This window comes from Hippocampus zosterae, chromosome 7 (assembly GCF_025434085.1).
Source record: "Hippocampus zosterae strain Florida chromosome 7, ASM2543408v3, whole genome shotgun sequence".
Lineage (NCBI taxonomy): Eukaryota > Metazoa > Chordata > Actinopteri > Syngnathiformes > Syngnathidae > Hippocampus > Hippocampus zosterae.
Window position 1 is genome coordinate 22,866,778 of NC_067457.1, and position 27,323 is coordinate 22,894,100.

Below are 27,323 nucleotides of genomic sequence, written 5' to 3' on the forward strand. Positions count from 1 at the left end.
TTCAGAGAACAATGGGGACGCTCAAAGGAAGTCGAAAAGAATTCTCTCTGGGTCTCGACTGCCCCAAGGTCCTCCCCGGGAGGAGGAAGTTCCACAGAGGCGTAGGTGGGGGTGGGGCTTGGCCCACCGGGAATCTTCTTAAATCCGGCTGCCCCGCTGGACTTCCGAGGAGATTTTGTGAGCACCTTGGGAAAATCTCTTACACCGGATAACATCGGCTGCTGACGTTGGACTTTGCGCACTCCAGGCTGCGGCAACAAGTGAGCATTTTTTTTTTCTTCTTGCCTTATCCCGTCCGGTCATTCCTGTCAAGCCTCAGTAGATAGAACGAACTGAAAGCATAATTTTGTCAAAAGTGCGATTTGACTCGACACTTGTAAAAAACAAATAAATAAATAAATAATTTTTCGTTTCTTTCCTGGTACTGATAGTGAAATGTCAATATCCTGCTTGGTGAGCCAACACCCTCCCTGATTTAAAAAAAAAAGAGACAGCAAACATTCCACACTCAGTCGCCTTTCGCCTTGCTTGTACAAATGTCACTCGTAACTTCCTTAACATCTCACAAGTTGAGACTTGTGGACGCAAGGTAAGCGGAGCGACAGAAAGTGTGACCTCGTACTCGGATGGACTTTTTTTAAAATTCCAATTATTTATTTATTTATTTCCAAGAGAGAATCTACTGAACGGATTGTAGAGAATTCCCCGACTATCTCCAACTTTTTTTTTTTTTTTTTGTAGCTTGGAGGCCGTTGACTTTTGATTCGACGCGACAAGCATCGTTGGTGGCTCCCAGACATTTTTTTTTTTTCGCTCGGCTGCACGACACTTGTAACTCACAAAGACAGGAAGGTGAGACGTCAATTACCACATGGCAGGAAATATGCATAAATCACACGAAACACAGTTTTAATAGTCATGTTCCTTTTTTTTTTTCCTTAAACGGCTTGGTTTTGTTTTTCGGCATTGAGAGAAGAGGGAAGTAATTACTCACATTACTGTTTCATTCTTTTACGACTGTATTTGAAGACGTTTTCCGACATTATTTAATTGTCATCAAACATGTTCACGCAGAAGTAACATCAGACACTAAAAGGGAGGCGCAAATGCTTAATTTCGATCCCTTCTTTTGCATATTTGATTCATTCATCCGCATGATCTCTCACCGGCCGTCTTCCTCAATTCAGCTCAAGTTTTATCTCTTGAGTGCCAAGTCACAATTGAGGTGTAGAACACAAACCTTCAACTTTTTATTTGGGAAAAAAAATATGCTGATATCAGATTTCAACATTTGAGAAGCGTAAATGTTATGTAATTATTATTATTTTTTTTTTCTCCCCCAATACTGCACTCAACATAAAATGTAAACGGGCACCTCAAATATTCCGGCACGATATTTTGAATCATGTCACCTACTTAAGTAAAACTATCAATAGAAATACTTCACCTACATCTCATTACTGATAGGCGGACTGTCCATCTTAATTCATTTGAGATACCTCATTTTTTTTTCAGTTTTCAGCTCTGGAAATGTGCTCGGATACAAGTTGACATGCAATGAAGTGCCTTTACTGGAAACTTTTGTAATCTTTCCAGTTGTCCTGCGGTAAAAAGGAACGCTGGCAATGACAGTTGCTGTCATGCAATGATTAAATGAATACACGAATTGTTCCTTATATACATGGTAAAAAAAAGAACCAGATTGTCGACATCTATCTTAACATGAACACTTGTATATCGCTTTCAGGCCTAAAATTGTATTCAGTTATTATTCTACAGAATAGTTTATTGGTGCGATAAGATTGTGTGATGTGCGTCTATAATTATTGCAGTTGTGAAAGCTTTACGACTGTCTGATGCGAAAGTGAAATCTCACTTGCGGAACGTTGTGTTTGATTCGGGTAAATTTGCACAAAGCCATCATGATCGAAGCATGCAACACTTTTGTTAAACCGGGGGCACATGCGAGCTGCTGTTGCGCAAACAAGAGGCACTTGTGTTTTGTGTGCAGACGCACGGCCAGTTTGACCTGTAGGTTCTCATTGTGATGACATCACGCCGGGTGAGGGAAATGAACACCTTGAGACAAAGCGGGAAGACAAAAGAGTGACAGAGGCTTTTGAATTTGCGACTCCTTGGCAAAATGGGACCGAGTACTTGAAGGGCAACTTGACTCGCAAAATTAGCATTCGCGGGTAATGCCGAAACTCTGCTGTTTTTAAGTCGCAATGTAATCACGGAGGTCACAAAGGTGTTCCGATGATGGTTTAATGTGAAAATGATGAACTGAAACTGATGGTTGAATGATGAAATGAATGCCTTCTCTCTGCAGGGGAGTGATTGAACCATAAACCTTGGAGATTTTGAAAAGTCGATCCAGCGTCAAGTCTGCCAACATACTCCAAACGAAACCCATCTATTGAATTAGGGTAAGTCTTTTTGTACTTTTTTTGAGGTGGTTATTTTAATTTTCATTCATTTTAATGGGAAAATATGATTTGAGATACAAATTTATTGAATTCCAAACATGATCACAAAACAATTTAAACTTGTATCTCATTAAAAAATATATATTAACCAGATTCTCCATATATGTGTAGAATGGACTGTAAATTCCAAGACAGTACTGTGGAAAATGTCTCCGAGTTGTGTTGTACGTTTGGCTTTTGAAAACCCTCTGTCATTTTTAACTACCTCTCCATAATGGGCTCATGCAATACTTTTGTCTCTCAATCTTTTAGTTGAGAATCGCTCCGTTTGACAGTTCTGATACAAATGTTTCCCTTAAACCGTAGGCCAAGATGGAGTCTGTTGATTCAAATGAGAAGCAAAGTGGCCACACCCAAATCCATGGCCCTGTGGCGGGTGTCTATCTGGGCAAGTCCAAGCAGAAGATCAGCATATACGAAGCCATGAAGAAAGGTCTGCTTAAACCTGGAACCGCGCTGGCCCTGCTGGAAGCCCAGGCCGCCACAGTAGGTGTTGTAGACCCTGTGAAGAACCGAATACTTCCAATCATGGAGGCCGTCAAGGAGGAACTCGTCGGACCTGAGTTGAAGGAGAAGCTCCTTTTTGCAGAGAAGGCTGTCACTGGTTACGAAGACCCTTACACTAACCAAACCATATCTGTGTTCCAAGCCATGCAAAAAGACTTAGTGCCCAGAGATTACGGTTTGAGACTACTTCAAGCGCAAATGGCCACGCACGGCCTGTTTGATCCCATTGAGAAGACAAACATTACAGTGGAGTCAGCTATCCAGAAAGGCTACTATGAAAAAGGTCTGCTGGATGACCAGATGTCAGAGTTAAAGGTGTTCTACAATCCAAGCACACAACAGCACGTCAACTACAAAGCCCTGGTGGAACAGTGCATTGTGGAAGCTGACACAGGTCTACTTCTTCTCCCCATCTTCATCACCTTCAAAGGGTTGAGACGGGGAATTTCCTCTGCAGAGCTCTTTGAGTCCAAGATCATCGACAAGGAAATATATGATAAACTGCAGAAGGGCAAGACCACAACCCAGGAAGTGATGCTGAATGAGACGGTGAAAGAGTACCTTCAGGGGAAAGGCAGCATCGCGGGCATTGCGATACTCTCATCCAACCAGATACTGAACATTTATGAAGCCATGAAGCAGAGCATACTGATGCCTGGTACGGCGCTAGTTCTGCTGGAGGCGCAGGCTGCAACGGGGTTCATGATTGATCCCCTCAAAAACAAAAAGTTCACTGTGGACGAGGCTGTAAAAAACAAGCTCATTGGCCCCGAATATTATGCTAAGCTGCGCTCCGCCGAACGAGCCGTGACTGGATACAAGGACCCATACACCGAAGAAACCATTTCGCTCTTTCAAGCACTTTCCAAAGATCTCATCTTGAAAGAACACGGGATCCGCCTACTGGAGGCGCAAATTGCCACAGGGGGAATCATCGACCCGATCCATAGCCACAGACTCCCCACAGAGGTGGCCTTCAAAAGAGGCTATTTTGACCAAGAAATGAAAGCCATACTCGAGGATTCGGGAGATGACACAAAGGGATTCTTTGACCCAAACACAGAGGAGAATCTGACATATCTTCAGCTGATAGAAAGGTGTGTTACAGATCCTTCCACTGGGCTCTGCCTCCTTCCGCTTCGAGACAAATCCGATGGACTCAACTTCGCCTTTATTGAATACCAAACGAAGATGGCCTTCAAACAGAAGAAGGTGAAAGTGACATGTGGCAAGTATGCGGGAATGACGGTATCGCTGTGGGAGCTGCTGATGTCAGACTACTTTGATGAAAAGCAGAGGAAAGAGATCATACGCAAATACCGTGAAAGGAAGTTCACAATCGAGATGATTGTCACAACAGTTCTAGAAACCATTGAGGCATCTGTCAAAAACACCAAGGTCATCTTTGAAGGCATCAGAGAAACGGTCACGGCCAAACAGCTGGTTGAGGCCGACATCATTAGCCAGGACGTCCTCGATGATCTGAAGAAAGGGAGGAAGTCTGTTAAGGAGGTGGTTGAGGATCAAAATCTACATGTGTACCTCCAGGGGAAAGAAAGTATTGCGGGTGTTCTTCTTCCTGACTCCCAGATCATGACCATCTACCAAGCCAGAAAGAAAGGCAAACTGATGCCAGGAACAGCTCTGATTTTACTTGAGGCACAGGCGGCAACAGGATTTATCATCGATCCTATTGGAAACAGAAAGTTTTCGGTGGATGATGCCATCAAAGCCAAGATTGTTGGGCCTGAGTTATGCCTAAAGCTGCGCTCTGCAGAGAAGGCGGTGACTGGATACAAAGACCCGTACTACGGGACCACGATCTCTCTGTTCCAAGCAATGCAAAAAGACCTCATAGTGAAGGACCACGGTATTCGACTCCTGGAGGCACAAATTGCCACTGGCGGCATCATCGACCCAGTGAACAGCCATCGCATTCCCGTCCAAGTGGCCTACAAGCGTGGGTACTTTAATGAGGAAATGAACGAGATCTTGAGTGATCCCAGTGATGACACCAAAGGTTTTTTTGACCCCAACACACATGAGAACCTCACCTACTTGCAGCTCATGGCCAGATGTGTCAAAGATCCCAGTACCGGACTTTGTCTCTTGCCACTCAAAGGCAAAAGTCACAAAATCAACATCGACGACGCCATGAAGGAATTGTTCAGAACAACAGTCGTTTCTGTGCGGTATGGCCGCTTCAAGGGCAAGCATGCCACTCTTTGGGACCTCATCAATTCAGAGTATCTCTCTGAGGATAAAAGACAAGAGTTCTTCAAACTCTTCAAGTCAAGGAGACTCACAATTGAGGAAATCATTGAGTCGATTTTAATCATCATTGAGAGCAAGGAGATAAAACAGCAAGTGGAGCTCAGCTTCCAAGGCCTCAGAGGGAAGGTTTCCATTGTGGATCTTTTGGAGCTTAAAATAGTGGATGAAAAAACCTACAGCAACTTGATTGATGGAACGTTAAGCAGCACTGATGTGTTGCAAATGGAGAGCGTGAGGGCCTACCTACAAGGGAAGAGCTGTGTCGCCGGCGTGATACTGCAGCCCTCCAATCAGAAGCTGAGCATCTACGAAGCACAGAAAACTGGCATCCTGACAACCGGCACAGCTCTTTGCCTCCTAGAGGCGCAGGCAGCCACGGGGTTCATTGTCAATCCATTGGCAAACAAAAAGCTCACAGTGGAACAAGCGCTTCGAGAAATGTTAATTGGTCCTCAAATGTATGAAAAGCTTCTGTCTGCGGAGAGGGCTGTCACTGGTTACACTGACCCATACACGGGTCAAAAGATCTCTCTTTTCCAAGCCTTGAAAAATAATCTCATTCTGAAGGAGCACGGCATTCGATTACTGGAGGCCCAAATTGCAACAGGGGGTATCATTGACCCCTTGAAGTGTCTTCACTTACCTCTTGATGTCGCCTACAAGAAAGGATATTTTGACGAAGAAATGAATCAAATTCTGTTGGACCCAAGTGATGACACAAAAGTTTTTTTTGACCCCAACACCAAAGAGAATCTGACATACATGGAGATGTTGGGAAGGTGTGTAAAAGATAAAGAAACGGGACTGTTCCTCCTACCAGTGACTAACACACCAAAAATAAATGGGAGACTGTACACTGACAGTGAAATAAGGCAAATTTTTGAAGAGACAACAGTGAACATATCGTTAGGACGCTATGCAGGAAAATCATTTTCTCTCTGGGAATTGATCCACTCTGGCTACTTCACTGAAGACCAGCGAAATCAACTGATAGAAAAATTCCAAACAAGAAAGGTCACCACACACACCATCACCACCTTTGTGATATCGACCATTGAGAAACTGGAGAAGAGTGAAGCTCCCAAAATGACAATGGGTCTGAGAAAGCTAGTCTCGGCCAAAGAACTGCTGGACTCTGGTATTATCGACAATGACACATTCAAACAGGTGCAGGAAGACAAAGTGACTTTGGCACAGGTCACCAAATGTGAGCGCGTGCAACAATACCTGAATGGATCAAGAAGCATTGCTGGGGTTAAAGTGTATCCATCGCAAGCAGTTCTCAGCATATACAGCGCAAAAACGGAAGATATGTTGACAGATGGCATTGCACGTTTACTGCTCGAAGCGCAGGCTTGTACAGGATGGGTCATTGATCCTCTCGCAAACAAGTTCTATGCTGTTGATGAGGCTGTAAAAGAGGAAGTCATTGGGCCAGATGTGTGTGAGCAGCTTCTGTTGGCCGAGCGAGCCATCACCGGTTATAAAAACCCCTACACCGACAGAACAATATCACTGTTTGAGGCGATGAATGAGCAACTGATTCAAAGAAGTGATGCCATTCGTTTTCTTGAAGCACAAATAGCAACGGGCGGCATCGTAGACCCAAACATGAGTCACAGGCTGCCTGTGCATGTTGCAGTCAAAAGGGGACTCCTGGATGACCAACTCATAGGCCTGCTGACAACCCCTGAAAAGTCAAAGGGATACTTTGACCCAAACACAAAGGAAAAACTCTCTTACCTGGAGCTGATGGAGAGATGTGAGAGAGATCCTAAAACAGGCCTTCTTCTTATACCACTGCATGAGGAGACATCAAATGTTTTTCACACAAAGGAGCAAATAGAGCTGGAGTTTAAAAACAAAACCGTTATCATCGATGTGGGAAAATTCCAAAACAAAAACGTGACCTTGTGGGAATTGTTGCTGTCTGAATACATATCACAGAAGAAGAGGGAGCAGCTCATAGAACAATATAAGATTGGCGCCATAACAATTGAAGAGTTGATTGAAATACTCACAGTCATCATTACAGAGGTCTCCTCCAAAGAAAGAAAGTTCAAAGGACTGAGGAAGCAGGTCTCAGCAAGTCAGCTCTTCGAGTCAAAGATCATATCGAAGGAGCTTTTCAAGCAAATTATACAAGGGGAAGTGACTGTAGACAATGTTAACAAAATGGAATCCGTCCAAAAGTACCTTGGGGCGACAAACTGCATAGCCGGTGTCAGAGATGAATCTACAAAGAAGATTATGAGCATCTATGAAGCAAAGTCCAGAGGCCTGCTGACTCCTGGGACGTCTCTTATTCTCCTAGAGGCTCAAGCTGCTACTGGCTTTGTTATTGACCCTGTCAACAACAAGAGGCTTTCAGTGGCTGAAGCTGTGGCTCAGAAAGTAGTCGACGGTGAGTGGAAAAAGAAGCTGCTCTCAGCAGAACGAGCTGTCACAGGATACATTGACCCCTACACTGGTGATACAATTTCCCTATTCCAGGCTCTGACAAAAGATCTCATAGTTAGAGAGCACGGAATCCGTCTCCTGGAAGCTCAAATTGCCACAGGAGGCATCATTGACCCAGTATACAGTCACAGAGTGCCTGTGGAGGTGGCTTACCAAAGAGGCTACTTTGACGAGGAAATGAACCAGATTCTCTCTGACCCAGATGATGACACCAAGGGGTTTTTTGATCCCAACACGCAAGAGAACCTTACTTATCTCCAACTTATAGAAAGATGTGTCACGGACCCAAACACCGGCCTTAACCTACTATCCATTGTGAAGAAAGGGGAGTTTTACTTCTTTGTTGACGAGGCCACAAAACTGATACTGAAATCAACAACGACCACCAGAGCAGGTGGAAGGTATCAGGGAAGCACTGTGTCGCTGTGGGATCTGCTCTACTCCAGATACATCACTGAGGAGAAGAGGCGAGAGCTTGTGCAACAGTACAAGTCCGGAGCTATCACGATTGAACGCTTTTTGGAAATCATCTTGACGATCATTCAGCAGCAGACCACGACCACAACCTCCTCATCAACCATCATGCGTCAAATACCGGAAACAAACATTGACAAGAGCACCACAAAGACCACCATCACCACCACAGTCACAGAAACCGACAGCTTCCATGGTATTCGAAAGGACGTCAGTGCTGCAGAGTTGCTTGAATCCAAAATTATCAATGAAGACCTCTACAAAGACCTCAACACAGGAACAATCACAGTCAAGGATATAAGTGAAATGGACTCTGTCCGTCGGTATCTAGAAGGGACCAACTGCATTGCAGGAGTGTACTTGCAGTCCACCAAAGAGACCCTGAGCATCTATGAAGCCAAGTCCAGAGGCCTGCTGACTCCCGGAACGTCTCTTGTGCTGCTAGAGGCCCAAGCTGCCACTGGTTTTGTCATCGACCCAGTCAAGAACAAGAAGCTCTCTGTGGAAGAGGCTGTGGCCCTGAGAGTGGTTGGCAGCGAATGGCAAAAGAAGCTGCTCTCAGCAGAACGAGCTGTCACAGGATACAAAGACCCTTACACGGAAAAAACAATATCTCTTTTCCAGGCCCTGAAGAAAGACCTGATTGTCAAAGATCATGGAATCCGTCTCCTGGAAGCACAAATTGCCACAGGAGGCATCATTGACCCGGTACACAGCCACAGAGTCCCTGTGCAGGTGGCTTATCAAAGAGGCTACTTTGACGAGGAAATGAACCAGATTCTCTCTGACCCAGATGATGACACCAAGGGTTTTTTTGATCCCAATACACAAGAGAACCTCACCTATCTCCAGCTGATCGAGAGGTGTATCACTGATCCCATCACTGGGCTCAGCCTGTTGGTTATTGTGAAGAAAGGGGAGTTCTACTTCTTTGTTGACGAGGCCACAAAATTTATACTGAAATCAACAGTGACCACCAGAGCAGGTGGAAGGTATCAGGGAAGCACTGTGTCGCTGTGGGATCTGCTCTACTCCAGATACATCACTGAGGAGAAGAGGCGAGAGCTTGTGCAACAGTACAAGTCCGGAGCTATCACGATTGAACGCTTTTTGGAAATCATCTTGACGATCATTCAGCAGCAGACCACGACCACAACCTCCTCATCAACTATCATACGTCAAATCCCAGAAACAAACATTGACAAGAGCACCACAAAGACCACCATCACCACCACAGTCACAGAAACCGACAGCTTCCATGGTATTCGAAAGGACGTCAGTGCTGCAGAGTTGCTTGAATCCAAAATTATCAATGAAGACCTCTACAAAGACCTCAACACAGGAACAATCACAGTCAAGGAAATAAGTGAAATGGACTCTGTCCGTCGGTATCTAGAAGGGACCAACTGCATTGCAGGAGTGTACTTGCAGTCCACCATGGAGACCCTGAGCATCTATGAAGCCAAGTCCAGGGGCCTGCTGACCCCCGGAACGTCTCTTGTGCTGCTAGAGGCCCAAGCTGCCACTGGTTTTGTAATCGACCCAGTCAAGAACAAGAAGCTCTCTGTGGAAGAGGCTGTGGCCCTGAGAGTGGTTGGCAGTGAATGGCAAAAGAAGCTGCTCTCAGCAGAACGAGCTGTCACAGGATACAAAGACCCTTACACGGAAAAAACAATATCTCTCTTCCAGGCCCTGAAGAAAGACCTGATCGTCAAAGATCATGGAATCCGTCTCCTGGAAGCTCAAATTGCAACAGGGGGCATCATTGACCCGGTATACAGCCACAGAGTCCCTGTGCAGGTGGCTTATCAAAGAGGCTACTTTGACGAGGAAATGAACCAGATTCTCTCTGACCCAGATGATGACACCAAGGGTTTTTTTGATCCCAATACACAAGAGAACCTCACCTATCTCCAGCTGATCGAGAGGTGTATCACCGATCCCATCACTGGGCTCAGCCTGTTGGTTATTGTGAAGAAAGGGGAGTTCTACTTCTTTGTTGACGAGGCCACAAAATTTATACTGAAATCAACAGTGACCACCAGAGCAGGTGGAAGGTATCAGGGAAGCACTGTGTCGCTGTGGGATCTGCTCTACTCCAGATACATCACTGAGGAGAAGAGGCGAGAGCTTGTGCAACAGTACAAGTCCGGAGCTATCACGATTGAACGCTTTTTGGAAATCATCTTGACGATCATTCAGCAGCAGACCACGACCACAACCTCCTCATCAACTATCATACGTCAAATCCCAGAAACAAACATTGACAAGAGCACCACAAAGACCACCATCACCACCACAGTCACAGAAACCGACAGCTTCCATGGTATTCGAAAGGACGTCAGTGCTGCAGAGTTGCTTGAATCCAAAATTATCAATGAAGACCTCTACAAAGACCTCAACACAGGAACAATCACAGTCAAGGAAATAAGTGAAATGGACTCTGTCCGTCGGTATCTAGAAGGGACCAACTGCATTGCAGGAGTGTACTTGCAGTCCACCATGGAGACCCTGAGCATCTATGAAGCCAAGTCCAGGGGCCTGCTGACCCCCGGAACGTCTCTTGTGCTGCTAGAGGCCCAAGCTGCCACTGGTTTTGTCATCGACCCAGTCAAGAACAAGAAGCTCTCTGTGGAAGAGGCTGTGGCCCTGAGAGTGGTTGGCAGCGAATGGCAAAAGAAGCTGCTCTCAGCAGAACGAGCTGTCACAGGATACAAAGACCCTTACACGGAAAAAACAATATCTCTCTTCCAGGCCCTGAAGAAAGACCTGATCGTCAAAGATCATGGAATCCGTCTCCTGGAAGCTCAAATTGCAACAGGGGGCATCATTGACCCGGTATACAGCCACAGAGTCCCTGTGCAGGTGGCTTATCAAAGAGGCTACTTTGACGAGGAAATGAACCAGATTCTCTCTGACCCAGATGATGACACCAAGGGTTTTTTTGATCCCAATACACAAGAGAACCTCACCTATCTCCAGCTGATCGAGAGGTGTATCACCGATCCCATCACTGGGCTCAGCCTGTTGGTTATTGTGAAGAAAGGGGAGTTCTACTTCTTTGTTGACGAGGCCACAAAATGTATACTGAAATCAACAATGACCACCAGAGCAGGTGGAAGGTATCAGGGAAGCACTGTGTCGCTGTGGGATCTGCTCTACTCCAGATACATCACTGAGGAGAAGAGGCGAGAGCTTGTGCAACAGTACAAGTCCAGAACTATCACGATTGAACGCTTTTTGGAAATCATCTTGACGATCATTCAGCAGCAGACCACGACCACAACCTCCTCATCAACCATCATACGTCAAATCCCAGAAACAAACATTGACAAGAGCACCACAAAGACCACCATCACCACCACAGTCACAGAAACCGACAGCTTCCATGGTATTCGAAAGGACGTCAGTGCTGCAGAGTTGCTTGAATCCAAAATTATCAATGAAGACCTCTACAAAGACCTCAACACAGGAACAATCACAGTCAAGGAAATAAGTGAAATGGACTCTGTCCGTCGGTATCTAGAAGGGACCAACTGCATTGCAGGAGTGTACTTGCAGTCCACCAAGGAGACCCTGAGCATCTATGAAGCCAAGTCCAGAGGCCTGCTGACTCCCGGAACGTCTCTTGTGCTGCTAGAGGCCCAAGCTGCCACTGGTTTTGTCATCGACCCAGTCAAGAACAAGAAGCTCTCTGTGGAAGAGGCTGTGGCCCTGAGAGTGGTTGGCAGCGAATGGCAAAAGAAGCTGCTCTCAGCAGAACGAGCTGTCACAGGATACAAAGACCCTTACACGGAAAAAACAATATCTCTATTCCAGGCCCTGAAGAAAGACCTGATCGTCAAAGATCACGGAATCCGTCTCCTGGAAGCTCAAATTGCAACAGGAGGCATCATTGACCCGGTATACAGCCACAGAGTCCATGTGCAGGTGGCTTATCAAAGAGGCTACTTTGACGAGGAAATGAACCAGATTCTCTCTGACTCGGGTGACGACACTAAGGGCTTTTTTGATCCCAACACACAGGAAAACCTCACCTATCTCCAACTGCTTGGAAGGTGCATCACAGACCCCATCACTGGATTGAGTTTACTCCCCTTGATTAAAAAATGAATCATCTTTTCACGTCTTTATGCTTTGTTGTTTAAATAGTCCTGAGTTGAGCACTATTCTTTTTCGCTCCAAAACACTTCATCCTAGTTTCATACTGATATTCTCAGGAATTGTTCAGTTTGTTCTACTAAAAAAAAATGCATTTTTAATATGTCTGTCCTGTAAAATATGACCTAATAAACAAGAATGTGAGCACTGATGCTTGTTTTGTTTTAGTCACAAGTATTATCTGGATTTCTGAAACTCGTATTTGCTTTACAAACAGGTTTTCCAGCCTGAACTTCAACAGTTAAGAGTCAATGTCAAGGGTGAACCGTCGACAAGCAAAAACCCCAAAACGTTGCGAATTTAGCTTGTAGCCTTTTCAGTGCCAAGAAGAAAAATGAGCAATGCAACAACTGAAAACCTTTCGTGCAATGATGATTTTTACTCAAATATCCCCAAACTGTGCCATATTTAAAGAACTACCAAAAACGCAATAGAAAACTGTAAACGTTTATTTCCAATAATCAATTCAATAACAAGAGTCTATTTGAAGAGTAGAATGCAGCGGGTGAATCCAGGCTTCACTTGTGGTCTTACAAAAAACTTGGATGCATCTTGTTCAGGTCATCGTGTCTCATTATTTTTTCTCTACTCCAATTTGTCCAGTAACTGGCGAATGTCCTCCTGTCCACGGTAAATCCTCTTCAGCCCCCTGGGAAGATACCGACAGGAGGACAGGTTGAGGTAGTCTAACGCTGTTGTTTGGCCGATGACAGACCTGCGAAACCACAGCAAAGATGAAGGTAGTCTTTGTGCTTTAGAACAATGTTTCCCAACTGTTATCGAGCCGGGATACATACAGTATTTGACTTTTGATTTTACCCTTTCATGCACCAATAATGTTAACCTGTAACCTGATAACATGATAAGCTGTCCTCTTTCCTAACCGCTGTCCCTGAAAGGGTTAGAGTACTCTAATCGTACACGGCAGAGATCCTCTCCCATGGAGCTAATGATGGTTGTTCAAAGGGTAAACAAAGAAAAGCGTTTCCTGGTACCTCAGGGCAGCCGGCGTGATTCTGGTCCCGCTCAGGTTGAGCGACCGAAGGGTGTCTGCATCGTTGGCCTGCGCCAGGTGGCGCATGGCCACCTCCAGGTCCTCCTCGGAGAATGGCTGATTGGCCACATCCAGCTGCCGCAGTGTGTGACCCCATTTCTGTGTCACGGCGTGAAGGCCCTTCCTCAAGGACGACGTGCCCAAGTGGCTGCTGAAATATTGACCCCAGAAGAGACACTCCAGCTCTGCAAGAGACATGGTGGGCCCATTTCGGATTTTTTTTAAGAACAATGTTAAATCTCTTCATTGCAAAAGTTTCTTGTTGAAATTTTGATCAATCATTTACTTTTTTAAATGAAATTCTAACCCTGCTTTAAAACCCCAAATTAGTAATCCTAACATGTTTAGAACCCTGATTTGAAAATCACTCGCCTAGTTTTCACTGCTCACTCTGTCTTTTAAAACCTCTGACCTCAAATTCTAATTTGCAAACCTTGCCCAATTTGAATCTCCAGAACAAGGCACTGAAATAAAAAATTAAAAAAAGACGTCTTTACCATGACAGGGTAGTGCCGCCAGACCCTCAGACGTGATGCGCGAGCAACCTCTCAGATCCAGAACTCGCAGCCGCGGGGAGCCAAAAAGTACATCCCACAAGTATTTGTCGGTCATGTAGGAGTATGATGTGGTGGCGATACACAGCTCCTCCAGTAGAGGGAAACCAAGAGCTAATTCGGCACCATTCCGCATGTTCTTCTGCAGTGGCCGGACATTCAGCATACGGAACGTCTGATGACAAGTAAAATTGAGGATTTTTTTTTTTCTTCTTGGTAATGATTAAAGTCAGGACGCCACAAGAAAATATTTACCGGAGGTGAGATTAAAGTTACACATGTGCGTGTCATAAGGAATTATCAAATCTTAAACTTCCCGAGTTTCAAGCAAGTCCCAAATGACTGTGGCAAAAAGAAGCAAGTCAAGTCACTAGCGAACTTAAAGCAAGTGGACAGGGTTTAGTTCGCTTTCACAAAATTGGCAACTTGAGGCTGATTCGAGTCAAAGTGATGTGCCTTGAGGCCCCTTCCTCCCCACCTCTGATATTTACTTCTTCTACCTTAAGTTTAGGGCAAGCCATCTGGAGAGCTTGGACGCAAAGGGGCAGTTCGCCGTCTTTACTGTCCAGCTTTGTGTTGACCTCCAGCAACTCCAGATCAGGACAGCATCCCCTCTAAAAACACAAGCACAGGATGAAGCTTTTTTTTTTTCCCCACTGCGCTTGAGAACAACCTTGTGTTTTACTTACAGAAATGGCGGCGAGGAGTCGGTCATACTTCAAGCCGTGGGTGAACCAAATCTGTTGGATCTGAGCGCCGTGACTTTCGAGGTACGTGAGAAGTCCTTCCACTTGAAACTACAGCAACACAAACAAACACGCCATTTCCCCCCCCCCCCCCCCCCCCGTACAATACATTTATTTGACAGAAACAGGTATTTTTATTTTTTGCTGCACACGATTGGCTCACCTCCGTGTACTGTAGATTTAAGCTTTGCAGCGAGCAGCTGTGCAGGCCCAGGCTCTGGAAGGCCAACTCCGTAAGACCAGTACAGTAGGAGAGTGTGGGCACTCAAGCGAGGGCAGAACTGCGACACAACCTGCCGAGGGATTTTTTTTTTTTTTATATCATCGCCGATATCAATATCTCAAACTGAAACTACCATCAACGGAAAAGCAGATTTTGGTGAATGAACTTACATTGACAACGTGGTCCACATTCTTGGTCCAGTGGTGGAGGGAGAAATCCCGAAGCTGAGAGAATCTTAAAAAAAAAAAAAAAATTTGATCTATTTATACAGAAGGGTGACACAGCTAATCGTCATGGCAACATCGAGGACCATACCTGTTCCGCGCCATCCAGTCTAATGTGTCTTTAATCCGACTCTGCGTTTTTGGCAGCTGAGTTTTGCCCGGCGCGATCCAGCAGTGACCGACGGAGACTTTCCGCCACAGGACAGGAGTGGCGGCGGCAGAGTTCCACAGGCGGCACACCCTTCCCACCCTAGCGCGGAAGACGCGTGCTTTTTAGCTTTGGTAATCAAGCAAACATCAACAGAGAAAAGTAAAGGGTTTTCCAAAAAAAAAAAAAAATGTCCATCATAATTTTGTCTCATAATAACATGGACAATTCTCCCTCAAATTATCTGAATTTTTTAAAATAATGTGTAAAAATAACATTTACTGTTGGTTACGTCTATATTACGAAGCTTCTCACGAAGTTTCTCATTTTGATGATGACGCTAATTGTGCACATTGTAGCATGACGTCTTTGATCCAATGGTGAAAAGGACACTTTGATTCGCTCCTCTTTCATCTATAACTGCTTCAGACAACAAAGTGTATGCAGGAAAGTGGTGAAGAGTGCACGATTGGTGTGTCTCATGTGTGTTGTTTTGTATTTTGTCTTTTTGTTGTTGTTAACTTTTCTTTTGATAGCGGCGCGGACACCCGCAGCGGCTCCTCTCTTGTTTTATGTTGAGAGGGAAGAAATGTCATCTCTGCTGTATGTTACACATACAGTACATTTGACAATAACGTTTATCCAATCCAAATATTCATGTAAAAACCAAAACCTGGTTTCTACCTGCACAGAAATGGGACAGCGCCATCTTGCATGACCACCATCTTAAAAATATTGACCAGAACCTCCTCCGGAAGACTTTGGCCCCATCTGTGGTCGTTTGGCTTCTCCGCCTCAAACACGGGAGGCGTCACCTCCTCTTGTTTCTCAACAGTCGGGGTATGAATGATAATAGGTTTTGTTTTTTTCTTCTTCACTGTTCTCCGTTTCTCCCCCTTTCCTTTGATATTGGCATTCTTTTTCTTTCCTCCCTTCTTCTTCTTTTTGTGGGCCCAGACCGGGCCGTCGACCTGCGAGGTGCTGCTGGATATGACAAGGAGCATGTCCTCACACTCGTGGACGGTGAATCTGGGCTGAGCTGTTCTCTTCACGGCTGTTTTTTTCTTTTTTGCCTTTTGGTTTTGGGTCTTATTGGTTTTCCTTTTCAGTGAGGCTTTTGGGGGATTTGGCGCGTCGTTGCCCTGGGTGGATGCGGATGCCTCGTCTTCAATAGCACCTTCAGTGGATGCCATGTTTTCTTTTCTTTATAAGCCGATGAACACAATGAACATAACCTGAAAAATAGACATTGACAAATATCACTGAAATTGTGTTCTGTTTTACATAATATTCTTTACTTGTCATGTTCACGTTTGCATATTTAACTGTTTTGAACTGGTTCAATGCACGCATACATGACTATGAAGCGCTTTTTGCCAGGTCATCATTACATTACGATTTATATGACCGGTACTAACCAATCTGAGCCATGACAAAGTGTTTCCTTCCTTAATTATGATGTCTGAGTCATTCATAATTTTGACAGTGATAAGTACGCCGTGTTCAATTTCACAAACAATCAAAATGTACTGATACTTCTAAATTATCCATATTCTTATATTACCTGAAACCTCAGCAGCTCTTTTCTCGTGACACTGACAGACCCAAACGTTCACAACCAATTTGGGCAAAAGTTAGATCAACTCGGGAATAAATGAACTTCGACAACGCCATTGAGCAGCTCGTCACTGCTGCTAGGTGTTAGCTAAAGATGTCAGCAGCACCGCGCGACATATCGACGACAAAAGTCACAATTTTAATAAGTGCGAACTAACGTTGAACACGGGTTGTTATATTTCGCGAGATTATTTGTTTTGGTTGCTATTTTCTATCCCACGGTTCGAGCAGCAATTTGTTGTTATTTCTTCAACCCAACCAAGAAGGGATACGCCCTGCTGCAACATGATTGGCTGCAGGACGCACATTGCTGCAATATGGTTGGCTGCAGCATCCAGATCACGCCCTACAGAAAGTGACTCGATTCGGTATTATTGTGAATTCCAAAAATTCGAAGCCATACCAATAATAACAAATTATATATATTTTTCATTTCGTACCAATGTTTTGAACGGTCATATGTTACAGGTTAGGAACCATTGTGAGGAAATAATACGTTTTAAAATTATTTATCATGGTTCATTTTTGTATATCACAAAAACTTGCCTTTTGAACAGGCGTGTGTAGGCTTTTTATGCCGTACTCTCCCTTGCCTTCATCCCCTTTGTTAATAGTCGTATTTTTCGCTGTGTTCATTCAGGTAACAAATGCGTCATACATACATTTTCAATGTTCATGCATCGCCTTTGGTTGGAACGTTGTCACATCCAAGGTGGCTCCCACGTTGACACATGTGTCTTGGTCATTGGCCTATTTAGCCCGTTTGCGAAATTGCAAATAACGCGGCCAAGCGATTGGTGGAAAGCTCAACTAAAGACCCGCCTGTCATCCCTAGACCAATCACATGTTTTTATTTACTTCTGGGAAACACAACGAGTTGAAAGACGCCTTGCAGTAGCCTAGGATATTTCGCGGTAAAACAAACGTTCACGTTTTGAAATCCATATGCATGTTGTTTATTTGTACTCTTAGCTTAAACTTTGCTAATGCTACCGCCTGCTATCTACCGCTGATTAACGATCTTCCGAGTCAACAGCTATGCTAACGTTAGCTTCGCACGTGACCTGCAGTAACATTGAATGTAGTTTCACAAATATTTAACTTGTGTAGATTCAGCTTTAACTAGGCTACTAATTCCAGTAAACACTTGAACACACCAGTAATAAAGTGTAGACCTCAGCTAGTGTATTGATGACACATGAACCTGCAGTTTTTCTCTACCATAACAGCTGACAATGGAATCCGGGGGGAATTTCTCTCTTTGTGGAAAAGCAGCTGTAATTGAAGCCAATTTGAGTAAGTCTAAAAACAATTATGTAAAGTAAGCTGGAATATAAATTAATATTTGTACTATTATGTCCCACGGGGTGTATAATTCTAATATTTCTGTTTTTCAGGAGACGATTATTATTGGAAGCTGGTGGCAGACTTTGTTGGCCCTCAGACGGGGGATGGTTTGGATCTGGACAGAGAGCTTTGCAAAAACAGGCTGTTAATTCAAAGTGGACTCATGAGGGAGGACAATAACTTCCCATGGATTTCTGTGATCGATTGGTTGAAGAGGATTTTCCCAGTTTACCATTCGGCAGACTTTCGGTGCTTGATCGAAAGAGGCATTGCCACCTTCTTGAGCTTGGCAGGCGATGCCAGGCAGACGTTTCTGGATTCGTATGTGAACTTCAACTTTGTGGGCCCCATATGCGACAGCATTGGTGTTGAACGAGACCACCTTTTAAAGATGAAAGACTTTTCTGACCGGGCACAGTCCATTGAGGTCACCAACGGTTTGATCCTAGAGCTGAACAACTTTGTGACAAGGGAGAGAGTTTCCCCCATCAACCTGGTCACCTGGTTGAGGAACTTCAACCCGGAATACTGCAAAGACGGCAAAATTCAAAAAGCTTACAAAGTCCTAAAGGTTAAGATCAAAAAGTTAAAGATGTGCTACCGCAATTCTCAAACGAGAAGTCACAGGCGAAACTTTGTGATGGAGAATTTGCTTCAGAGTCCGTTTGAACTGGTGAATTCAAGGGACCACCACAGGACCTCTGCCAAGAAGCGCACACAGTCATCTCCATGTGAAAAGATGACGATCAAGGACGAACCGGATTGCTACGAAATCTCTCCCAGCATGGGGTCTGAGAATTCTTCGGTATGCGTGTCAGTCCGCAGTGGTAGCGAGAACGCTGGGCGCATGCCCGACATAGCCGCGGTGAAAAAAGAAGTGGTATTGCCGTCGCTTTTAGATGTGGCTATGTTATCTGTCCAAAAGTTGTCGAGTATACATCATGGACAAACCAAAAAGTGCAGGAGAATTTCCTGGGACCTCCTCAGAAATCAGTATGCGCTAACATGCAAGGAGCATCCCACCATGGTGGGGTTTGAGAAAATCCTTCACTCTGTTGGCGAGCAGGTCTCGCTGGCGCCCCCGGTGGTCTTCCTACACCACAACGCCAATTTTTTAGTGGACGTGCACGACATGGTGGAGCAGCAGATTATGGCTTTCGAGAGCGAGATCACCCAGTCACGGGGGGACAAGCTGGGCCGGGACGGAAACCCCCTTTTTAAAAACGTGGTCGGCTTCACCGAGAGCGCCACCTCCCGCTTTATCCACATGGCCACAAACATGCTGACCCCTAGCAAGGGGGCTTTGCTAAACTACAACAAGCACTGGCTGGCCTTCTGCAAGGAGAAGAAAAACCCCTCACGGCTAGTCAGGAGGCCGTCGACGCTGTTCAGCAGCTACTTCGAGGCCGCCGCGGGCCTCATTCACCACCACAACGAGGTGGCGCCTTTCTTCTCTGACATGCTGGCGCTCAACGACGACGAGTGCCCCAACGTCCTCCTCGAGAGCGTGGTCGCCGACGCCAGTGATTCTGTCATCCAAAGCATCGTGTGCGTTCTCGCAATCATCTACTGCAAAGTCATGGGCCCCTACTGGCAGCTTCTAAAGAGCACAGGTGAATACTCCCTCTTCAGCCAGTACCTGCTTTGTCTCTACCAGAAGTTCCTAGAATGGTCCAAAGATCCCTCCACTCTGATGGTGCCCGAGAAGGTCACCAATGTCTTCCTGCAGTACGCACTGCAAGATAAGATGTACAACGGCGTGTACCAATACTGTGACGACTTGCACACCAACAGGGACCTCATCAGGGTCTGCCTGAAAAGGATGATCAAGGTGATCGCCGGCGTTGCTGAGGAGCACCTGATTGTCTTCTTGCCGGGAGGACGTTACGCTCAAGTGCCGTCATCTGATGTGAACATGAAACTGCTGAATTGCAAGTTCGCCGTCCTGATGGCCGACTATCCCTATAGCCCGCCGCCGGGGCAAAAAGACAAAACACGCCCCACGGACTCTGATAGCTCGGAGGACTTGAGTTCGTCCGATGTTGAAGACCATATCGACGGGCAGACTACCAACGCTGCCAGCGGGGCACATTGGGTCAAAGGTCGGGGACGGCAGAAGGTGGTAAAACGTCCAGCAGTTAAGACTGTCATTTCGGAGTGCATGGACCTGGATTACATCACCGCCACCGTGGATAGAAATGGGGGGCCGTGCCGCACGCAGCAGGATGTGGACAAGCTGCTCCTGCGCTTGGCCGACAGTGACAGGCAGACAAGGTGCGAGGCGATCCGATGCGAGATTGCCTTTCAGAAAATGGTGCTGCACAACACCGACCCCATCCTCAACTCTAATTTCCGCACCACCACCGACATGACGCTAAAGTTGAAACTCTCCCTGCCCCGCCTCAAGCCGGGCTACTCGATCGTTTTGGCCCCCAGGAAGACTGCGGTGAGGAAGTGCGTGCGTCCGAGCGTGGAGGACGGCCATCCCAAACTCTGAAGTGAATCAACTGGTGTAATATTGCCAATGAATTAGGAGCATTCATTCACAAAGCATAAATATAGCTAAATAGCTCCGTCTTTCCCACTCAAATGCAAATATCATGTTTTTTGGGACGGCTAGTAATTTCTGAGCCCACTTTATTTGTGGACTGATAATGTAATTTATTTTTAAATGTTGTAGCGTCTGCGATCATGCTGGGTTGAGAGGGAGCGTTTGCCTTCATTTTAAATATGCTGTCAGGACTGACCAACAATGAATTGATGCACTACTGTATGACCGGAAAAATAAAACAAATATCTGTATGATTAGTCAGCCTGAATTTTGTCATTGTGCATTTAAGCAACGTGAGTGTTTTGTTTTCTCAAGTGATATTTGGTGGTCATTAGTTGTTGCATAATAAGCAATTATCCAGGTCACTTGAGGTCATAAGATAAGATAACCTTTATTTGTTCCACACTGGGGAAATTTGCAGTCGACAGCAGCGAAATTGGGGAGAGGGGACACTTGACACTTCCCACATCAGGCAGAAATGTGTCAAGATTTTCGAGGATAAGTGAACGTACAGTATTTGAGCATCCGTCCTTCTTAGTTGTATTGTGGTTATAAAACGAACGCACCCTTCTCAGGCGAGTCACAAGGCAGACCGTGACGCTTTCAATGCTCTCAAAAATATTAAATGCCTCATAACTTCGAGAAAACCCCATGGAAACACGAAGACAATCGGTTAGTAAAAATGTTTATAGGGCAGTAGTGTGTTACGGGTGTACATTCTGTACGATATTCATACAACGTATTGCATCCACGTTTGATAGAGCCGCGAACACGTCAAACAAAAAGCAAGGGATCATTATTTTACAAAGAGTACTTGAAGGCATCTCAAGGGGCGGGAACTCCTCGGCGAGGGTCTACTATTGCTTCCACTCCAACGCGGCCTGAGGAGCAGAGGTTTACCGGTGTCTCTTTAGAAAAACAAACAAGCAAGGTGAACGAACCAATTGTTCACCGCGGTTCCTTCTCCGTTCTTTGGGCCGAAGTTGTCGGCGTCATGTCGCCCGGCTGGTGGAGGAGCAATGCGGTGACCCACGGCCTCATGGCACTGTTCGCTATGGGGTCGTGGATTTCAGTCAATAGTTTGTGGGTCGAGCTCCCAATCATCGTCGGCGTGCTGCCCGAAGGTCAGTGTCCGCTTCATGACGTTCCCTCGTCGACCACCCGCAAGACTTTGCTCACCGGTCGAAATCATTCAGGCTAGCCATTAGCTAGCTAGCGTGTGACACTAACCCATTTATTCGCTTTTAAATGATTCGGAAATAGCACATTGGGATTCTGCTAACAATTACACTTGACATACAACATGTCCATGAAGTCATGTCGACAGGTATTGGAATAATTTCAGTCCGCTAACAAAAGTTTGGTGAAATAATAGCCCTTACAAATGTGCAAAAGTGTAACATAATTGCTTAATTCATGTACAGTGACGTCAGAGCAAATAGTTACTCTGGAGGTTTCGCATCTCAAATGACGGCTCCAGAAAATGACTCTTTTGGCCGATATCAATATCAATAACCTCTTATTTCTGACACTTATAATGCGTATTTATTGCCGAACATTTGTAAAGACGTATTAATGCTTTCGTGGAATTAATATTTTTGGGCTGCATCAGATATTTCACATTCCTATGTTTGTATTTATGTCTCATTAAAAATGTATGCTCTGATTTTAAAAATAACAATTACACATCAGACATAACTCACCAGTTCTTCAATATATTTTTTTAATCATTGAGTCTTACTCTGACTCAAGTAATTATTGGAGGTCCATTTTTTTTCTCTATATTTGAGTCATATTTTTCTAGAGTAAGTATTCTTGCTGATGATTGAGGACTATTAACCTGATGTTGGAAAAAAATGCTGTTCGAGTTGTATTCAAAATACTTTTTTTTTTGTGTGCGTTATCGCAGGTTGGAATTTGCCGGCATACCTCTCAGTCCTGATCGCGTTCGGCAACATTGGTCCGGTGGCGGTGACCGTCACGCATCACTGCGCGCCAGGCCGCCTCAACGAGCGCCTGCTCATCCACGGCATCCAGGCGTTGGCGGTGGTGGCGTCGGCACTGCTGGCCATCTTCTGGGCGCACACAGCGATTGTGGCGGGGCAGCTGCACTCGCTGTCCTTCCTGCTCCTCACTTTCGTGCTGTCGCTTGTGTGCTGCACATCCAACGTCACCTTCCTGCCCTTCATGTTCCGCTACCCGCCGGAGTACATCCGCACTTTTTTCATCGGACAGGGTCTGAGCGCGTTGTTCCCGTGCGTGGTGGCGCTGGGGCAGGGCGTGGGCCAACTGGAGTGCCCCGTCGTCAATGGCACCGTTCAGCCGCACTACCTCAAGGAGAATTTCCCGGCGCAGAACTTCTTCTGGTTCTTGTTTGTCATGCTGTCGGTTTCCGCGGTGAGCTTCCTGGCTTTGACGCGCCGACTGACACCGTCGAAAGAAGCCGGACCGCCCCCCTCTGACAATGCGCAGGGGTCATACACAAATATTGAAAGTATGTAAAAATATGGAATTTGACTTTTTTAATTTCCAGGGATAGAAATGGGGATAATAGAAAAAATATATACCTATATATATTTCCTAGGCTTTAGTCATCTAATCCTGTATAATGATGAAAAATGCAACAAATTTATCCCCCCCCCCCAAAAAAAATGTTTGTGCTTTCTAATATTAATAGTTAGAACCCAAAATATACAGTACTACTTTGTCCCAACCTCTAAATCGCAACATTCCTCTTCAATAACCTTTCAACAGAAAAAAAGAAATGCTCACGGGGTGGGTGAAGACTCTCCAACGTCCGCTAACAACCCAAGCTAAACTTGGCTCCTCCCCAATATCCAAGGATGAAACAGTATCGATGTGTCACTTGAACTTTGTTCTCTTGCTACTTTAAATTGCTACTTTCCTTGCTTCTTATAAGCTGATCTTTCGCCCCAACTTGTGACTCAGCTTATGATCTTAAGGCATCATTGAAAGTATGCCAGATATTTTTCAGCAAATAACAGGGGAGAAGATAAAAATGAAATTTTGGTTCAGACTTCAGCAAGCATCATGGAACTTGACATCCTGGATTTGCTTTTGCGGACCACATAAAATGATGTGGCGGGCCAGATCTGGCCCCATAGCCTTGACTTTGACACCTGTGCTGTAATGGATTTATTTACCTGAAGCCATTCACTCCATATTTTACCGTGGATTATCAGATTTTTGTTGTTGTTGTACGGATAATTCTGGGAGTTATGGTTTGTAAAAAGTTTGCCATTTCACATTTGAAAGGTTTAGGCACCCTGGACGCGGCCGTGAAAAGTGATGACGAGATACGCCCGCTCAACAACGGCAGCTCGGCGGTGTCTCAGGAGGAGGTGCGTCCAGAGGGGGCGCAGTCGCCGCCCGCGTCATCGTTTTGGACGCTGCACAACATCTACCTTCTCTCGCTCCTCGCGGTCTCCAACGCGCTCACCAACGGCGTCCTACCGTCCGTCCAGAGCTTCACCTGTTTGCCTTACGGCACCATGACCTTCCACCTCTCGGTGGTCCTCGGCAACATCGCCAACCCGCTGGCCTGCTTCCTCGCCATGTTTGTGATCCTGAGGTGAGACGGACAGGCGACCGCTCCCTTTAGACGGCTTGTCGTGCGCCCCAACCCTCCAAATCCAACATGTGGATTCTGAGCTAACGATTTTGCTTTGGCCTTGCAGGTCCTCTCCGCGTCTGGGTGTCTTGTCCTTGGCAGGAGGGGCCTTTGCGGCATACCTGATGGTTCTGGCTTCCCGCAGTCCGTGTCCTCCTCTGCAGGGGACCACCACTGGTGTAGTTTTAGTGGTGAGTGGCCAGGTTTTAATCTTGAAATCTTCGGCGAATAATTCTGTATTGGTGCTGATACTTTGTCTGTCCTCATACTCGGAGTGCCCCCCCCACGCCCCCCCCCCCCAAAAAAAAAAGTTCAGATACTGCACCCTGTAATTTAAAAGTGAAAAAATGCATAAAAGACACGGAATGAATATTTTTAATTGAGTGCAATTTGAGGAGTATCCGCTAGGGGGACACACTGTTTTGATCAGAATAGAAGACAACAGCAGTCTCAGTCTGTCACTGAGACAGACCCAACACGGCCGACGCTATCAAGGACATGTGAATCCTTTATTTGTAAGATGTAGGCAGGGATTAAATGTAATGTTATATGCACGTGTGTAAATGGTTTAAAAAGTCCTTTCTTTATAAATCTCATTTCATCTTAAAAGTGCATGACTATATTTTTCAATAGCAATTGTTAAACATTTGCGCCTTTGTCACAATCGGTGCGATCAGTTGCAATTGATATATATGAATGATAAAAGTAAATTGCACATTTGCCGAAGGAAATCGAAGGTGCTTCATGAAATGTTTTGTAAAAGGTATGTTCATTAAATGTCAACGTTTCCCTAATGTTCTTGTGCTTCTTTAGACCAAAACAAAGGCAAGACATGATATTTTGGTTATTTATAGCAGAGTATGGTATAATTTTAATGGTCCGGCACACTTGACATCTACCGAGGCCGTATGTGGCCCACAATGTGAAAAGAGTTTGACACCCCTAACCTAAGACCTAAAACATGACTGAAGCTGCCACAATTTGATTGTCTAACTTGAAGGATTCCCAAGAAGTCTTTAATTTATTTTCCCCCCCTTTTATTTTGCCGTTCATCAAGTGTCAAATGAATTTTTGGGAAAAGTCGTGAAACACGGCAATCCTCCGTGCAAATGAGTAAATCGCCGCCTGGCTCCCTTTTGCAGGTGGCTTCCTGGATCATGTTCACGGGGCTCTTCTCCTACCTGAAGGTGGTGATTGGCACGCTCCTGCACGAGGCGGGCCACGCCGGCCTGCTCTGGTGCGGCATCTCCATTCAAGCCGGCTCACTGCTGGGCGCGCTCGCCATGTTCCCGCTGGTCAACGTCTACAACGTCTTCAAGCGGGGGCAGGACTGCATCGACGGGTGCAGTTAAAGCCAGATTTGAACACACAGCTCCCATAGAAGCATCACTTGCTTCTCAAGCACGACGCCGTCCAAACTGGTGGATGACAGTGGGAGTGTTGTTTTGCCGCACGTTGGCCGAGGGGCTCATGTGCGCTGAGAATTGAACCCGTTTTTTTTTTTTTTTAAACATTTGGACCATGTGACACTATTTCCTCGAGGACAGAACGGCACAAACTTCTCCTCAGTGAGTCGCCCTTTCAGTCTGCACTAATCGCTTCAATATTTCACCCTCCTTCCTAATGACTTCCTGCCATCTTGTTGTGCTGCTTTAACGTCAAAGTAGGAATTGTGGCTTTTTGTTTTTAAATCACCGTTGATTGGAATGAGTTCGGATGTTCGGGCTTTTTAGCCGGCGTGGAAAAGCGAATGCGGATTTATTCTGGACCGCACCAAGAGAGCCATTACAAACCGGACGCCAAAAAAAAAAAAAAAAGCTTGAGGAATTAAAACCCGCTGCCGCCAGTGTTGAGTGCACGCTTCAATTACAAGTTTTCAAAGAAGTGACTGTGAGGCTTTTGTCATTTTCAGTGTGGATTTTGATTCCCGAAAAAGTGCAAAAGACGCGAAACCAGTTCGGAACTTGCTCGCCGAAGCCAACATTGAGAGCGGGTCAGATCTCGGGTGCGAGTAGGACCTCTTGCAAAGTATGGTTGCGTTGTCGCCGTTTTCATCAATTGAACTCTTGTTTGCTTTCGTATGCGCCTGTCATGTGGGGCATCACATGGCTGCTATGTGTTTGTGTGTGTGTGTGTTTTACTCTTGTTGTCGCACACTAAGTCAGGGGAACATACCAAAAGTCTACACACCTTTGTTGAAATGGCAGGATTCTGTGACATATTTAAAAAAACATTTATTTATTTTTTTAGCATTCATGCGCCTGACACGTACAAGTTCCAACTCAAGAAAAAACAAAAGTGATATATCTATTCACGACATTGCCAACATTGTCCGTAATGTGCCTCTAACTCACCTCAAATAACGTTGAGTAGTTTTAGTGGGCTTTTCCTGTCCTTTTGTTTTGCGTTCTCGCAAAAACTGGACTGTTTTCATAGTAACGCTGATTGCTTTACGGTCGGAAGAAAACGAGGTTCAAGTTTATGGCCGTACTTTTCAAAAAAGAATGTTTGGTGCAGAAGCAACACTGCTCACGCGTTTTATTTTTAGCGGTCACAGAAAACCTGGCGCTAAAACACGAGTGTGTGGACTTTTTATAAGCACTGGAAGTGGAGCCCTCTTAAACTGCATTTTGAATGAAGTATTTTCTGCATTTACTAAACCTCAGAGACCAGGAGTTTAATAGTGGTGAGAAGCTTTTGTTTTGTTTTGTAATTTTACTTACTTAATCATACGCGGTAATACTTTTCATTCAGGAAAACAATGTTGATTAATAAAATGGCTGACTATTTAGTATGAATGACAACTCATGTAATAAAACATGTTTTATTTAATGTACGGTGTCTTATTTAACTCATTCACTCC

The 27,323-nt window shown here is 45.3% G+C and overlaps 4 protein-coding genes across 5 annotated transcripts; 3 read left to right on the forward strand and 1 right to left on the reverse strand.

Annotated features, from left to right (window-relative positions):
- The first annotated feature begins 91 nt into the window (after window positions 1-91).
- On the forward strand, window positions 92-12,317 carry eppk1 (epiplakin 1). The gene is made up of 5 exons (XM_052072649.1): window positions 92-260; window positions 2,333-2,429; window positions 2,796-9,374; window positions 9,456-10,189; window positions 10,523-12,317. The coding sequence occupies exons 3-5, from the start codon at window positions 2,802-2,804 to the stop codon at window positions 12,315-12,317; spliced, it is 9,102 nt and encodes a 3,033-aa protein (XP_051928609.1). The 5' UTR covers window positions 92-260; window positions 2,333-2,429; window positions 2,796-2,801.
- Window positions 12,318-12,799: 482 nt separating this feature from the next.
- fbxl6 (F-box and leucine-rich repeat protein 6) lies at window positions 12,800-17,209 on the reverse strand. Its single transcript, XM_052072568.1, is given in 11 exon segments — window positions 12,800-13,080; window positions 13,361-13,604; window positions 13,917-14,148; window positions 14,474-14,587; window positions 14,663-14,770; window positions 14,883-14,979; window positions 14,981-15,012; window positions 15,113-15,176; window positions 15,258-15,416; window positions 15,999-16,549; window positions 16,879-17,209. Coding segments are annotated over 10 exon segments (1,689 nt in total). The 5' UTR covers window positions 16,508-16,549; window positions 16,879-17,209; the 3' UTR covers window positions 12,800-12,950.
- A 184-nt stretch (window positions 17,210-17,393) lies between these two features.
- LOC127605004 (uncharacterized) lies at window positions 17,394-21,080 on the forward strand. 2 transcript variants are annotated; one of them, XM_052072541.1, is made up of 3 exons: window positions 17,394-17,845; window positions 18,161-18,227; window positions 18,329-21,080. In XM_052072541.1, the coding sequence occupies exons 2-3, from the start codon at window positions 18,167-18,169 to the stop codon at window positions 20,773-20,775; spliced, it is 2,508 nt and encodes an 835-aa protein (XP_051928501.1). In that variant the 5' UTR covers window positions 17,394-17,845; window positions 18,161-18,166; the 3' UTR covers window positions 20,776-21,080. The 2 variants fall into 2 exon arrangements, with proteins under 2 accessions (XP_051928501.1, XP_051928502.1); XM_052072542.1 differs by lacking the exon at window positions 17,394-17,845 and adding an exon at window positions 17,852-18,012.
- Window positions 21,081-21,497: 417 nt separating this feature from the next.
- slc52a2 (solute carrier family 52 member 2) lies at window positions 21,498-27,292 on the forward strand. Its single transcript, XM_052069291.1, has 5 exons — window positions 21,498-21,953; window positions 22,739-23,323; window positions 24,106-24,421; window positions 24,528-24,651; window positions 25,603-27,292. The coding sequence occupies exons 1-5, from the start codon at window positions 21,824-21,826 to the stop codon at window positions 25,810-25,812; spliced, it is 1,365 nt and encodes a 454-aa protein (XP_051925251.1). The 5' UTR covers window positions 21,498-21,823; the 3' UTR covers window positions 25,813-27,292.
- The last annotated feature ends 31 nt before the right edge of the window (window positions 27,293-27,323 follow it).

Excerpts from the sequence above, each read along its gene's own strand:
- eppk1 (XM_052072649.1), top strand. The coding sequence starts at position 2,802 with ATGGAGTCTGTTGATTCAAATGAGAAGCAAAGTGGCCACACCCAAATC. Across the intron at positions 9,375-9,455 it reads CCACAACCTCCTCATCAACT|AGCTTCCATGGTATTCGAAA; the intron begins ATCATACGTCAA and ends ACAGAAACCGAC. Across the intron at positions 10,190-10,522 it reads GTTATTGTGAAGAAAGGGGA|CTTCCATGGTATTCGAAAGG; the intron begins GTTCTACTTCTT and ends AGAAACCGACAG.
- LOC127605004 (XM_052072541.1), top strand. The coding sequence starts at position 18,167 with ATGGAATCCGGGGGGAATTTCTCTCTTTGTGGAAAAGCAGCTGTAATT. Across the intron at positions 18,228-18,328 it reads TGTAATTGAAGCCAATTTGA|GAGACGATTATTATTGGAAG; the intron begins GTAAGTCTAAAA and ends TCTGTTTTTCAG.
- slc52a2 (XM_052069291.1), top strand. The coding sequence starts at position 21,824 with ATGTCGCCCGGCTGGTGGAGGAGCAATGCGGTGACCCACGGCCTCATG. Across the intron at positions 23,324-24,105 it reads GTCATACACAAATATTGAAA|GTTTAGGCACCCTGGACGCG; the intron begins GTATGTAAAAAT and ends CACATTTGAAAG. Across the intron at positions 24,652-25,602 it reads CCACTGGTGTAGTTTTAGTG|GTGGCTTCCTGGATCATGTT; the intron begins GTGAGTGGCCAG and ends TCCCTTTTGCAG.